The 14,298-nt window shown below is 41.2% G+C and overlaps 1 protein-coding gene across 1 annotated transcript in view; it reads left to right on the top strand.

Annotated features, from left to right (window-relative positions):
• The window catches only part of LOC119968909 (immunoglobulin-like domain-containing receptor 1), a 77,035-nt gene extending 64,072 nt beyond the window's left edge, over window positions 1–12,963 (top strand). Inside the window, exons 6-8 of the mRNA XM_038801889.1 lie at window positions 2,490–2,624; window positions 8,606–9,474; window positions 10,125–12,963. Of these exons, the coding sequence (XP_038657817.1) occupies window positions 2,490–2,624; window positions 8,606–9,474; window positions 10,125–10,166 (1,046 nt within the window). The 3' untranslated portion in view covers window positions 10,167–12,963. The remainder of the gene's footprint in view (window positions 1–2,489; window positions 2,625–8,605; window positions 9,475–10,124) is intronic.
• Window positions 12,964–14,298: the final 1,335 nt, after the last annotated feature.

The raw sequence follows: 14,298 nt of genomic DNA, 5'->3' as shown, positions 1-14,298 counted from the left end.
TTGCTTCTGTTAGTTGGGCCAAATAGCCTGGTTCTGTGCTGTAGATTCTACATAGTCAGCTGATTTTTGGGCCAGTGCAAGGGAAAAAGACAGTAAATCATTATTTTAAAAATTGGTTCACTAATATTCCAACCAGATTTTATATAGCCCCTATACCACAATATTTGGCTAGTCTTTAATGCCTTCTGAAGTATCCCAGCCCACCATTCAATTGTTCAGGGCATTTATACATGGAGATTTGCTGATATCGCTGCCATTAGTTAACAGTGGGGAAAAAAAATAAGGCCAGCACGGTGGCGCAGTGGTTGGCACTGCTGCCTCAACGCCGAGGTCCCAGGTTCGATCCTGGCTCTGGGTCACTGTTCATGTGGAGTTTGCACGTTCTCCCCATGTTTGTGTGGGTTTTGCCCCCACAACCCAAAAGATGTGCAGGGTAGGTGGATTGGCCACGCTAAATTGCCCCCTTATTGGAAAAAATGAATTGCGTACTCTAAATTTATAAAAAAAACAGTGAAAAATATTTCAAAGACAATGCTCAGAAGTTTCCAATGTTCTGACATTCTCTTTGAAGTGATTGTTGTTGGATCCAGATTTTCCACCTTGTCCTTACAGCTACTATGCTCCTGTTCTCTGAATATGTGTCTGATTAATTCTATCAGCTCTATTTGCTTTCACATAAACAAATTAAAATTGGGGATTTGGTAATTATGTACAGCCCAATGACGCAGTAACTAACTAGACTATGAATAGTGTGTCAGTTATTTGGATGCCCAAATAATTTCATCACAATCCTGCAGTTGCTTCATGATTATATGCCTACAACTGTCGGATGGGAGATCTGAAACCGACACCTTGAAAATCCAGGCTGGGGTGCCCTCTCAAATCAATAAAAGACCTGTTGTACAGAGCATTTGTCATCACCACATTCCTGTACTGCAGTGAGTCCTGGACTGTGTCTCAGCAACACAAAAGAGGGCTAGAGAAATGTCGGGAATGCAACCACTGCATGCTCCAAATTTAGTGGAAGGATTATTGAACAAATGCTCGTGCCCTCCTTTATGTTAGCTCCATAAGCATTAAGGAAAAACCCCTACAAAATCAACTTTAGACTGGCCACTGGGTTCAGATGCAAAAACCCTCTCCCCTGCCGGGTCCTATTTTCTCAACTCAAAAGGCCAAAGCTTCGATGGAGGATAAAGAAGACGCCTCAGGGACTTTTGAAGCTTGGTGCCATTGACTTTCATCATGTTCTTCTCGATCATTTAGAATGGAGACTACATTTCCATCAAGCTGCATCACACTTCAACACCTTTAATGTGGCAGAGCTGCAGCAGAGAATGAAAGAAAAGGAAGCAAATCCTGCACTCTGGGTCCCACTGCCATACATGTGTACTGCTGTATGTGCCCAAAGATATATGGGTCAAGAATCCATTCGCTCAGTCACATGAAGACCCACAATGAAACTTGTGACCAAAGTAGATGTCATCCTCAAATCAAGGGAGAGCCAGCAACCACCCAAGGGAGTGCGTAAAGAAGGATTGTGTAGAGCTGTATCTTTTTTTTAATATTGTGATGTTCTATGTGACAACTAGGAAGCCAGTTAATCTCAGTTGACTAGATGGTTAATGGTTCTGAATAATACCAGCAGCTTGTGTTTGATTCCTATTCTGGCTGAGATAGACTTAGTACCTGTCCTCTCACCTTCCCCCAAGAGTGGAAGACTAGACAAATCATCACAAATAAAATCTGCCAAGAAAATACCCCAGGATGAAACAGCAGCAGATACTAAGCCAAAGACCTACCTTCGGGAGGAACACGCGTGTATTAGAGAATCCTAAATTAGAATTGGATATTTTCCCACTGTGTCATGATATTTCATTTGGAACTGGATGCAATATTGAGGAGTGCTGATTTCTGCCATTAGGAGTGTGAAGAACTAAATTTTCTTTTAGAAAGGGATCTCTCTAGATTTGGCACCACTGAAGCAGAAAAATCATAATCTGACATGAGTTGCATTTTAGTTTGGGGAATTTATTTACAGTCACTAGATTGCAAGTGGGGTGTTCATTAGTCCCAAAAAACCATTAATATCTGGACAGTTCACTTTTTGGATTATGGAAGGTTTAGTTTTGCTAGCAATAAATTTGAAAGATCAGTTTAATATATAGATATATAATCAGAAAATGTTGGAAACACTCAGCAGATCTGGCAGCCACCTGTAGTGAGAGAAAGAGTTAATGTTCCGGGTCTGTGACCTTTCTCCCTTCACAGCTGCTACCTGCACATTTTCTGTTTTTGCTTCACGTTTCCAGCATCTGCAGTCCTTTACTTTTGCAATTTTTATGTCTGGCAACTAAGTGAAATTCTAGCAACCATTTTAGATTATGATTCGTAATGTACTAGTTATAAATTTCACAGTTATGAAGCCTTTGCTAATGTTTTTGAATAAAATGGTTAATTGGGGCACTGCCTTTTTTTTAAACATTTAGCTCTTGCAAGGCATGAACTAGTCAAACAGGCGAAGAACGGAATGCTGCCATGGATGTTTAATAGGCCTATGTACGCTGAAGATGAAAGGAATTCCCAGTTAAACTCATTCTACATGAATGGGCCATCACAAAGAGGTATGTAGTCCCTAGTATAATTTGTTGCTGCATATATTTGAACTGATGGCTTATTTTTATTCTCTTTCTTTTTCCCCCTTCCCAGTTCCTAAGATATGGTAATATAACATTTATTTTTCACCACTATGCACCAGTAATTTTCAACAATGAGCTGAGGCACCACTGAAAGAAACTTCAAGGCGTTGCTTTTCCATTGTATTTTTTTCCTGCTCCAAGTTTTATTCTAATTCATATAATATACCTTTCATTCAATTCCACTTTTCATAAAAATAGTTTTACTTAAAAAGCTGCACTTTAAAAAGAATAAAAAGTGTGCACACGTGGTCTCTGTTTGGGACTACCGTTAATGCATTTAAAAAGAACCATATGGTGAAAGTAACATTGCCATTCCTGAAACTTGCTTGTAGGGGTAAAACTGGACAGTTGACCATCTCTATTATATGCTTTGTTCAATTATAGGACCACATAATTGTTTTCAGCGTAAAAGGAAACCATTTGGTGCATTGTGTCAGCACAGGCTCTCTGAGTGAGTGATTCACTTAGTGCCATTCTGCTGCCTTCTCCCCACTTCCCTGCACATTCTTCCTCTCCAGATAACAGTCTAATTCAGAATGCCTCAATTGAACCTGCGTTCACTGCATAGACGGTGCATTCCAGACCGTAGCCATTTGCAGCGTGAAAAGTTTTTCCTCATTGCTAGCTTTTGTTTATTTTACGAATTATTTTAAATCTACGGTCTCTTGTTCTTGATCCGTTCATCAGTGGGGACAGTGTCTCCCTATTTATTCTGTCCAGACCTCAGATTTTGAATACCTCCTGTCAAAACTCCTCTCGGCCTTCTTAACGGAAAACAGTCCTAACTTCTCCAGTCTGTCATCATAACTGAAGTTCATCATCCCTAAAACCATTCTCTTCAATTCTTTCTGCTCCTCCCCAAAGCCTTCGCAGCCTTCTTAAAGTGAAGCACCCAGAACTGGGTGCAATACTCCAGCTGAGGCTTAACTAGTGTCTTCAAACTCAGCTGGAGAATTGAATCCAGTTCATGCAACATCTCTGGGCCTATTCATTCACTCTTTCCCTGTGGGATAATTGAAAGCCTATTAAATAGGATTACACAGCACAAAAACAGGCCAGTAGGCCCAACCGATCCAAGCTGGTGTTTTTATTCCACTCGAACCTCCTACCATAGTTTCTAATTTCATATTACTATTGTGACCATCTATTCCTTTCTCCCTCAAATGCTTGTCTAGTTTCTCCTTAAATACATCTATACTATACTCTTCAACCTCATACTCCCTGCATGATCATAGAAAATAGGAGTTGGAGTCAGCAATTCAGCCCATCAAAATTTCACCAATCAATAAGATTATGGCTGATATGATTGTAGCCTTCACTCTACTTTCCTGCCTGCCTGCATCCATAACCCTTAACTTCCTTTTATAGATCAAAAATCTGTCTAATTCAGCCTCGAATATTTTTAATGACTCGGCCTCCACTGCTCACTGAGAAAACAGAATTCCAAAGAATAATGACCGTCAGAGAATAAACTCTTCTCATTTCCTTCTTAAATGAGCAATTCCTTTTTTAAACTCTGCCCCCTTGTACTAGATTCCACAATGAGGAGAAATATCCTTTCAGCATCCACTCCGTCAATCCCCCTCAGAACCTTGAATGTTTCAAAAAGATCATCTCTCATTCTTCTAAACTCCAATCGGTACTGACCCAATTTGTTCTCCCATTCTTCATAAGACAGCCCATTCATTCCATTAATCGGCCAAGCAAACCAACAGCTTCTAATGCAAGTATATTCCTCCTTATATAAGGCGACAAAGTCTATAAAGTTAATTTGTGGCAAAACTTCTCTACATTTATACTTCATCCCCCTTGAAACAAGGTCAACATTCCATTTGCCTTGCTATTATAACAACATCTACATTCTTGCCACCCCGTTGGAAAAAAGTGTGGTGATATGCTTGTGCAGTTTTGTGTATATAGTTGTCCATCAATGTATATAGCTATCGGTGAGATCTAACCATGTAACTCGAGTAATCCAGCAATTGGTAGTAAGTCGTGTAAGAGGATAGTCACACTAGAAGTAGCTCTGGGAGAATTCATTGAATTCATTTATTCATTACTGTCCGTATCACAATTCGTTAGTCATCTTTCCACGTGTTACTGTTGTTAATAAATGATCTTACTAGTCAAAGAACTAGATGTTCTGTGTGCATCGGTGCTACGGCCATAACACTGAACATAACACTGAACATAACTAGATGTATCCTCTGAATTCTATGTTGGATTTCTTAGTGACTATCTTCTATTGATGGCCTCTAGTGGAAAATGGCTCTTCCCCGCAAGAGAAAATGTTTTCTCTGTACCCAATCTATCAAAGCCTTCTACAATTTTGAGAAAATAGACATGACCTGTGAAGTCTTTCCTGATGTGTATACTCAATTCTGGTATCATCCTTGTAAATCTTCTCTGCACCCTCTCCAGTGCCTCTATGCTTTTATAATATGGCAACCAGAACTGCAAGTAGCACTCTTGTCTAACAAAAGCTTGATAAAGATTTAACATAACTTCCCCATATTTGTGTTTTTGATAGCTTTCCCTTTCGTAATGAAGTATTAATATTGTGATATATTTGTTCCTCTACCCCACCTAGACTTGCACCTCCCTAATTTTTCATGTACCACCTCACATTTGTTTGTGCATTCTGCAAGTTTGTTAATGTCCTCCTGTAATTTTCTTGCCGTCCTCCTGAACGTTAACTACCTCACCCACCCCCACATTTGGTGTAATCCACCAATTTAGATATTGTTTGTAATCAAAAATACAATGTCCAAATGTAAATTGTAACCAGCAGTGGTTTCAACACTGGGCCTTGTGGAACATCACTTACCATCTTCTGCCACTCTGAATAACTGCCCTTTATTCTCACCCTCTATTTTCTGGCTTGAAGCGAGCTGGCAATTCATTCTGCCATTAGCCCCCTGGCTCCACATTCTCTGAACTTATTCATTTAGTCTATTATGGGGCAGCTTCCAAAGACCTTTTAAAAATCCAAATAAATTGCATCTACTGCATTACTGTTGTCTTCTCTCATGGTATAACGTTGATCAAACAAGATTTTCTTTTTTGAAATCCATACTATTTATCATATTTATAACTTCTAGATGTTCTTCAACTCTCTCCTTTAGGAAGGATTAAATTTTTCCTACCATTTGAATTTAAGCTGACTGGTCTATAATTCCCTGAACATGTTCTATCTCACTTATTAAACAGAGGAACTTCATTAGCTATCCCACCAGTCATCTGGCAGTGTACCCGAGTTTACAAGTTATGAAATATGAGTAGTAATGGGCCTGGTTCCCCCGCATCACATTTGGGGGTTAGCCCAATGATGCGTTGGGATATCCCTCTAGGATGTTCCTACATAAGGGTCTACTCAGTAATTGTCCAGCAGCGCTAACCATAGGTGGCATGGTAGCGCAGTGGTTAGCACTGTTGCAAACATTCTTTTTTAAATTTTAAATGCACCGATCATTATTCATCTCATCATTCAATATCATGTTGTATCTCCCTTGTAAATACTGAAGTAAATGATTATTTTATATTTCTACCATCTATCTCTCTCCTGTGATACTATCCTGTCGATCCCTTAATTGTTTTATTTCCATAAGGGTCTTTTATTTTTATTGATGTGCCTGTATAATAGTTTGCTCTCTTGTTTTATGTTTAATGATTTGATTTCATTGTTCCTCGTTGCTTTCCTAATAGCCTTTTAGAACTGTATACCTATCTCTTCATATCCTCTCTCTTTTTTACATAATGCTTTTCTAATCCTCAATTATTCTCTTATGCCTACATTCATCCATGGAGTCTCTCTAGTGTTTTGTTTGTTCTTTCCTTTCAGTGCAATATATATTCCAGCACTCTGTTGAACACTATTTTAACAGTCCCATTGTTGTTCTACTTTGTTATTTGTCAATAAAATTGCCCATTTTCCCAAATTCCCTCAAATCTGTTTTTCTCCAATTTATAAATTTGGGTTTTCACTACACTTTATGTCCTTCTGTATCAACATCTTAAAAGTGTATTACAATATGATCAGTATTGCCAAGATGTTCCCTACTATTTCTCACAGCTCTGGTTTACCCCTAATTCTAAATCCAATGATGCTGAGATGCCGGCGTTGGACTGGGGTGAGCACAGTAAGAGGTCTCACAACACCAGGTTGAAGTCCAACGGGTTTGTTTCAAATCACTAGCTTTTTGAGCACTGCTCCTGCGGCAGGTGAATGAAGAGCTAGGTTCCAGACAATTGCCAGGCAAGAATGTTCCCTTACAGTTGTGGAACACTTCAGCAGTCAAGGGTATTCAGCCACTGATCTTCAGGTGAGCGTTCTCCAAGGCGGCCTTCAGGACACGCAACAGCGCAGAATCGCCAAACAGAAACTTGTAGCCAAGTCCCGTACTCGTGAGTACGGCTTCAGCCAGCACCTTGCATTCATGTTGCATTACATTCATCCCCCCCCCCCCCCCCCCCCCCCCCCCCCCCCGGCAACCATCTGGCCTGGGCTTGCAAAATCCTACCAACTGTCCTGGCTTGAGACAATTCACACCTCTTTAACCTGTGATTATCTCTCTCTCTCTCTCTCCAGTTGCTCCATTTGGACCTGTAAAGACTTAATTACTTGCAAAGAATCACATTCAAATATCGTCATGCATCAACTTTGTCTATATATATATATAATATAAATATATATATGTATGTATGTTTCTGGAACCTACTTCTTCATTCACCTGAGGAAGGAGCAGTGCTCCGAAAGCTGGTGATTTGAAACAAACCTGTTGGACTTTAATCTGGTGTTGTAAGACTTCTTACTCTAAATCCAATAGCAAATATTCCCTTGTGGCGTTTTTTACAAATTCAGTTAGAACAGAGTCCTGGACAGATTGGAGGAACTATATGCCCTTATTCTATTTACCTAGCTCTCCTGTTCAAAGAATTGCAGGGTAGTTGAAATCTGCCATGATGATGATTCTGCATTTTGATTCTTCCCATATTTGTCTGGACATTTCTTCACTGCCGCCTTTCCATTATTAGCTGCTCTCTAGACCACACCTGATGGATCCTTTTTATTACCTTTAATCTCTTCCCATGAGGATCCTGTTTTTGTCTTGCACAATATTTCCCAAACTGGTTTCCACAGAACTCCAGGGTTCCATGGTAAATTTGAAAAAAGCTGTCTCCCATCTTGTCCAATGGGAGGTGGTTTTCACACTGCATTGGCTACTGACAGGTGCACTAATCAGCTGCTTAGAAGCCAGGCTCTGATTGGATGAGCTGGAAACAGCAGCAAAGTAAGTCCCGTGTAAGAGCAAAGACAAGCGATGATGGAGCAAGGAATGCAGCTCTCCATTTTCCCTCTCTAGCTTTGCCAAGTAATTATACACTGTAATGTTTAATTTCCAGACCTGATTATGCTGCAGCTGTGTTTCAGTAAACCCTGCCAATGGTCCCTCCCAATGCATGATGTCCTGCAGCTCCCACATTATATTAGCTCAGTTGGCTGGACAGCTAGTTTGTGATGCAGAGCAAGGCCAATAGTGCGGGTTCAATCCCCGTTACTCATGAAGACCTGCCTTTTCAACCTTGCCCCTTGCCTGAGGTATGGTGATCCTTGGGTTAAATCACCATCAGTCAGCTCTCCCCCTCAAAGTGGAAAGTAGCCTATGGTCAACTGGGTCTATGGTGACTTTACTTACTTACATTACTGTACTGACATTTTAACTTTTTTTAAATAGCATTTTCTGTCACTATCTTTAATCGCTTTTAGACTCATTCAGTATAACTCTACTAATTCTCTTGCTATCAATGCCGTCACTTATTTGCTTCCCTTATTCTATTTGAAGGTGGTTCAAAAGCTTTTATTTGAAAGTTTAATCTCTCTTCATATCTTTGTTTTTATTATATAGATTTTTCCACCAAGAACAGCATACCATTGACTATGATCCCTTACAGTTCCTACCCAAACCCTTCTGTTAAGATGCTGGACTATATAGAAAATGAGGTGAAAAACTTAAACACTGTACAGCCTTTACAAAATGGAATCCGTACAAGTGGCAGTGCACCTCCCAGCGTGCTTTCATCACTGAACGAAGTTGGAATTAGAGAAATAGATCGTCGTGTTATCCATCTACCTCCCATATTGGAGACAGTCCGTGAAACCAGCCTCCCTTCATCACAACAAACCAGTAATTCCTCCCGGAGGCATAACCAACGAAGGGCTAGAAGCCATGAGGATATTTTGGATATGGGCCTCCCCAGGAATCAAAGATCTCGAGAAGAATCAAGGTCTAGTCGGAGTTCACAAGACCAAAGAACTAATCGATCTCAAGGGAATAGGAGAGACAGTTTTGAAGATGGTCGACAGAGAGGTCAGTTGGTCCCAAGAAGACAAAATTATGGGGATTATAGTGATGATTCCGATGATGGTAGGTCAAGACCCAGCAGTTCAAACCAGCGGCATGGCAGAAGAGGTTACGAGGAGGACAGGAGACCACATCATCGAAATAATAAAGATTATTCACCTGAAAGAAGAAATAGGCGCAGAGACCAAAGCTATTCTCCACCTCGTGGAAGACGACAAGGATCATGGAGTTCTCTGGATGATTATGATCACCACCCTCGATACGACAGGGTTCGACGGGATGATCGAATGGCAGACTGGTTGGATAACTTGAAGAAGCCATTTAAGTATCATGAGAAGCCCCCAAGCTACCATTCTGTAGATGGAGGATCAGAGCAAAGCAGTGCACGAAGATCTAATAATGGACGACAGTCAGTAAGTTGGTTTTCTTTTTGTTGTATTATTAAGTATGTTTCGGAACATTTAACGCAGTCATTTCTGTCCCTCAGACATGAGTTATAAAAATTTCTTAACTTGCTTCTCCGCTCTTTTGTGTCGTATGCGTTTGAAGATCACATTGTTTGGGTGCTCTGGAGTGCAGAATGGAAGTTGGCACTTCCGATTCTTCCTGAAAGCAAAGTTCTTCATCTTGACTGGGCCATATGTGAAATCATACCCTACAGGGAAAGTTCTTACACCAGCAATATTAATAAAAGAGCCTAACCATATAATTTCATTCATGTAATCAGTTCAGTATTGTGTTTAAATATCAAATTCCAGTCCCTGAATGCTATAATGGAGGCCCAGCTGTAGACATCAGTGTAAATTATGATCCTGAGTTGCTGTGCTGTTACTGTTTGGAGATGGCAAACTATTACTTCTTGCAAGTACTCAAAAATTGAAGTGCTATTTTATGCTGTTTGATTTTGTATTTTATTCCACCCGGCCCATCCTCCCCCACCATTCACCTTATAAAAATGAGGTTGCAAGAAATAAAAGAAATTTGTAAAATAGGTCATTTTTAGTATGTAGTGTTGCTCGCAAAAAAAACATCAAATGAGTGTAACATTTTTTGTTGTTGACAGGAACGAGGCAGTTCTCGCAGTGGTAGAAGTGTAGTGATATGAAGAATCCTCCACTTGTCATATTCCATGATGGATATCTACTGGGTGGGTTGTAATATAGATGCCGACCTTTGACATTCCTTTTAAGCATATGTTTTCATCATGGACTTTCAGCGGAGCGAACTGAAGCTCCAATTTTATATGACTTTAAGAAATGCTTCAGATATGTGACTTTGCAACACAGACAAGAAAACTTACTGTCATTTCTCCTGATTTTAAAATGAACAAAAATAGAGGTGGATACACATTAGAAAATAGAATTGTGTTAATTTAATAAAATAACACTCACTTCACATGGAATTGATGCTACAAGGTCCCTTCCAAACTGTCCTTTGGATATATTTGTACCAGGCCAAACAGGATTGGTAATTATTTTCTATCTTTTGAGGGAATACGCTGCGACCCCGCTACAACGTGATCCGTGCTGGGAGGTGGGGGCGCACACAGTCATCACCAGGGCCCTGACTGCATGTCTCCCCCTGCCCCTCCCTTCAAGTGGCTGCCTCTCCACCTCCGTGTTCCCAGAGAAAGGTGCAGTGACCACTCGGCTTTGGGATAAACTTCTGTAAAACTAAGAGCCAGAGTCTGTGTGGTCATTTGTTTTCACAACCAGGGTGCATGCTTGGCTGTACTCTCACCCTCATGAACAGATGTCAGCCCACCAAAAGACTACAGTCCTGGAGATGGTTGAGTCAGGGAGTCCAGAGGTGGTTACAGCAACAGCAGGACCTGGGGCAGTTGGAAGTGTCGGGGCTGAGAGGAAGCGCAGCCTGCTGCTTTCACAGATATAATGAATGCCTTGTCAGTGAGAAAACATCCAAACCTCCCAGGCCAGGGAGCGGTGAGTGATTAAGTACCATTTGTGAAAGGCATAGAATAGTGTCATTTTGAACTCCTGAAATAGAAAGGATATCAAATTAATAGAAAAAGTGACATTCCGGCATACCATGAAGGACAATGGGGTAGAATTAGGAAGAGCAACTTGAGAAGTTTGGGCTTTTGCACTAAAGCTGCAATGAGGTTGAATGAGAATCCTGAGACTGGGAAGCCACACACATGCTGCTTGGTGTGGGGACAAGGACAGGCCATCTTGCCCCAAAATCGATCCACGCACTGGACCAGGTGAGGAGGAAAACCCAGACTGAAAACCCACTTCCCAATTTCAAATGAATTTCACCACGACCAACAGTATGCCACCAGTAACAAACGCAAGGTCAATGATGGTTAAACCTATCTCCTTTCTTGGCTCTGGTCCCCTCCCCCCTTCTGTGGTGACCAGGGCTTGAGGCCTTGTCTATCTCTAACGCTGCTTCTTAGACAAAAAGGTGAAGTTTTATTAGTTAGCTCTGCTGTTTGGTACTTTTTATTGGTAACTTTTATTGATTTCTCAGTTTTTAAATTCTCAATTTATTGTTTTGACGTTGTTGCTTATGTTTTCTTCATATTTTTTAAAAATCATGTTGTGCAGAAGGGAAATGAGAGGATCGCAAGATTGCTTTTTGGAGGGCTGGCAAATGGGGTTAAACTCTGTGTGTTGGAAATGCTCAGCATATCTGAAATCTGTACTGGGAGAAACCGGGGTCAATGACCCTTCATCAGAGCTAGTGAGATCGTGGACCTGACGTTTTGACTCGGTTTCTCAGGGAGGCACAGTGGTGCAATGGTTAACACTGCTGCCTCAAGGCAGCAAGGATCTGGGTTCGATCCCGGCCCCGGGTTGCTGTCCGTGGTGGGATTTTTGCAACTTGTGTTTGCTCCTTGCCTCTTCCTTTGCTAGATGTAGGATATTCTGAAGTTACATAATCCTTACATTAATTGATTTCTAATTGGCCTCCAGCCGTCTCAAGTGATTTCTCCACCTATTGGATTATTGTATGGGATAATGGCAGAGACTCGGTCTCGATGTCGTTATTACCTCCTTCAGCTTACTGGATGTCTTGAGAGATTGGATCTGTTGGACTGGCAAATACATATATCCCTATCCAAAATTCAACCTATATTTAGAGAAGCCTATATTTGGGGTCCAAAAAGAATCTGTGTTATTCAGAGTTCTAGCACACTGCATTATAGTGGTGTCCCTGTATATAAGAATATTCCTTCATGTCACAAATAGGCTTTCATTACACTGCAATTAAGTTCCGGTGCCTGTTCGGGTACACTGAGGGAGAATTCAGAATGTTCAATTCCCCTAACAAGCAAGTCTTTCAGACTTGTGGAAGGAAACCCGTGCAGACTCTGCTGACAGTGACCCATGCTGGGAATCGAACCTGGGTCCCTGGGGCTGTGAAGCAACTGTGCTACCATAGCTTAGTTCATTATACTAACTCTTGAGACGACCAATGGACATTTCAGTCACTCACAAACTATTCTCATCTCTAAAGAACATGTATAGTTTGGAAGAAAGGATTACAACTGATTGTGTTACTAGATGATTATTGTAGTCTGAAAGACTAGTAGATCAAACATGTTGGGGTTGTTTCCAGATTGAGTTATTTTTAAAGTATCGCTGTTTGCATATTCTATCTCATTTCGTATAAATTAACTGTACTTTGGAATAAATATTTCTCTTGTTGTACCATATTCATTTCCTAAAGGAAATTTTGTAATTATGGGAAAGTGAAATGAATCAAAATTAAACTTGTATATTAATAGATAGGGGACCTGTCTGTCTATCACTTACTGTTTTAATTAGACAGCATCTAATTTTATTTTATTCTGTGCTTAGGAGACTTTTCATGTTTATAACTGGCCGTTGGATGATGTCAGCAAGAATGTATTAAAAAATTAATTATCTTCAGGATACTCTGTTTCATTCAGGACCCATGCTGTGGTGTTCACTGCCTAAACTTCTCTGCTTCCCAATCTCCTCTACTACCCTTTTTTAAACCCACATCTTTGACCCAGCATTTCACTTGGATTGGGGAAAATAATCTTTAACCAGGTGAAATTTGAACCTGTTTACAAGTGTTGATGAAACCAGGTTGATTTTTCAATGAGATATGTGGGGCAATTTCGTTTCCACACTCCTGCCTTCCTCTTCCAATCCTGGCCAGGAAATATCTTGATTTGACACTTTATTCGTCATGCACATTGATATGAAAGAAACATTTGTTTTATTGAAATCTACATTTTCTAGTTGTCAATTTAAAGAAAACTTCTTTCTTATTGTGACAATATATACGATTGAGAAGCTCATTAGGTTCCCAATAGAAAGTAGGGAAATCGGAATCCTCATTGGCCTAGTCCCGCTCGCCTGTCTTATTCCCGGAACCTTGCACATTCTTTCTTTTCCGATAGTAATCCAATCCCCTTTTGAATACGTCGATCGAGTCGAACCTGCCTACACCACCTTCTCAGGAAGTTCACCCAGACGGCAACCACACTCTGGTGAAAAATGTTTCCTCACATCACTTCTACGCCTTTCGCCAATTATTTTGTACTCTCTCCAATGCCTTCACATCCTTCCTCAAGTATGGTCCCTAGAATATTCCAGATGAGGCCTAACTAGTGTTTTATACAACATGTTCTCTTTAGAGTGAAATGCAGGAGCTGCACGCCCAGAGAACATTGGTGGCAGAAATCTCCCAAGTGTTAACGCCAGGGCAGGATTTGTGGTGTCCAACAACAGCAGAACTGGCACTGCACCGTGACTGATTCAAAAACCATTAAGGGGCTAGCACCGACGCCAACACAACCGATTCCAATGAGAAACTGCGGGATTCTCTGGGTTCGCGATTGACACGCTGGAGGCTGAAGAGCTGCAGCCACATATTTACACTTTGCTCTCCACACACACACATCCCAGCCAACGTGATGGCAGCGAGGAGAGCGGCACCCCGTTTTACGGATGCGAGCTTGACATCAGGGAAGCAAAGGCCACAACGTCGGCCTCTATCCCCTCCTGTACGCCCGGGTCTTCCGACACCCCAAAAATCGCCACTTCTGGACTCATCACCACCCTTGTTTTCAGTACCCGGGATATGACGTCCACAAATCCCTGCCATTATCCCCTGCGTTTTGGACAAGCCCAGAACATGTGAACATGGTTCCTCCCCCACATCTAGCACACTTGTCCTCCAACCCAAAGAATTTGCTCATCCGGGCCACCGTCACGTGGGCCCGGTGAACCACCTTG

The sequence above is a fragment of the Scyliorhinus canicula genome, chromosome 7, assembly GCF_902713615.1.
Source record: "Scyliorhinus canicula chromosome 7, sScyCan1.1, whole genome shotgun sequence".
In the NCBI taxonomy this organism is placed as follows: Eukaryota; Metazoa; Chordata; class Chondrichthyes; order Carcharhiniformes; family Scyliorhinidae; genus Scyliorhinus; species Scyliorhinus canicula.
The sequence above is the reverse complement of the archived record's forward strand: the minus strand, read 5'-3'. Positions and strand labels throughout refer to the sequence as shown.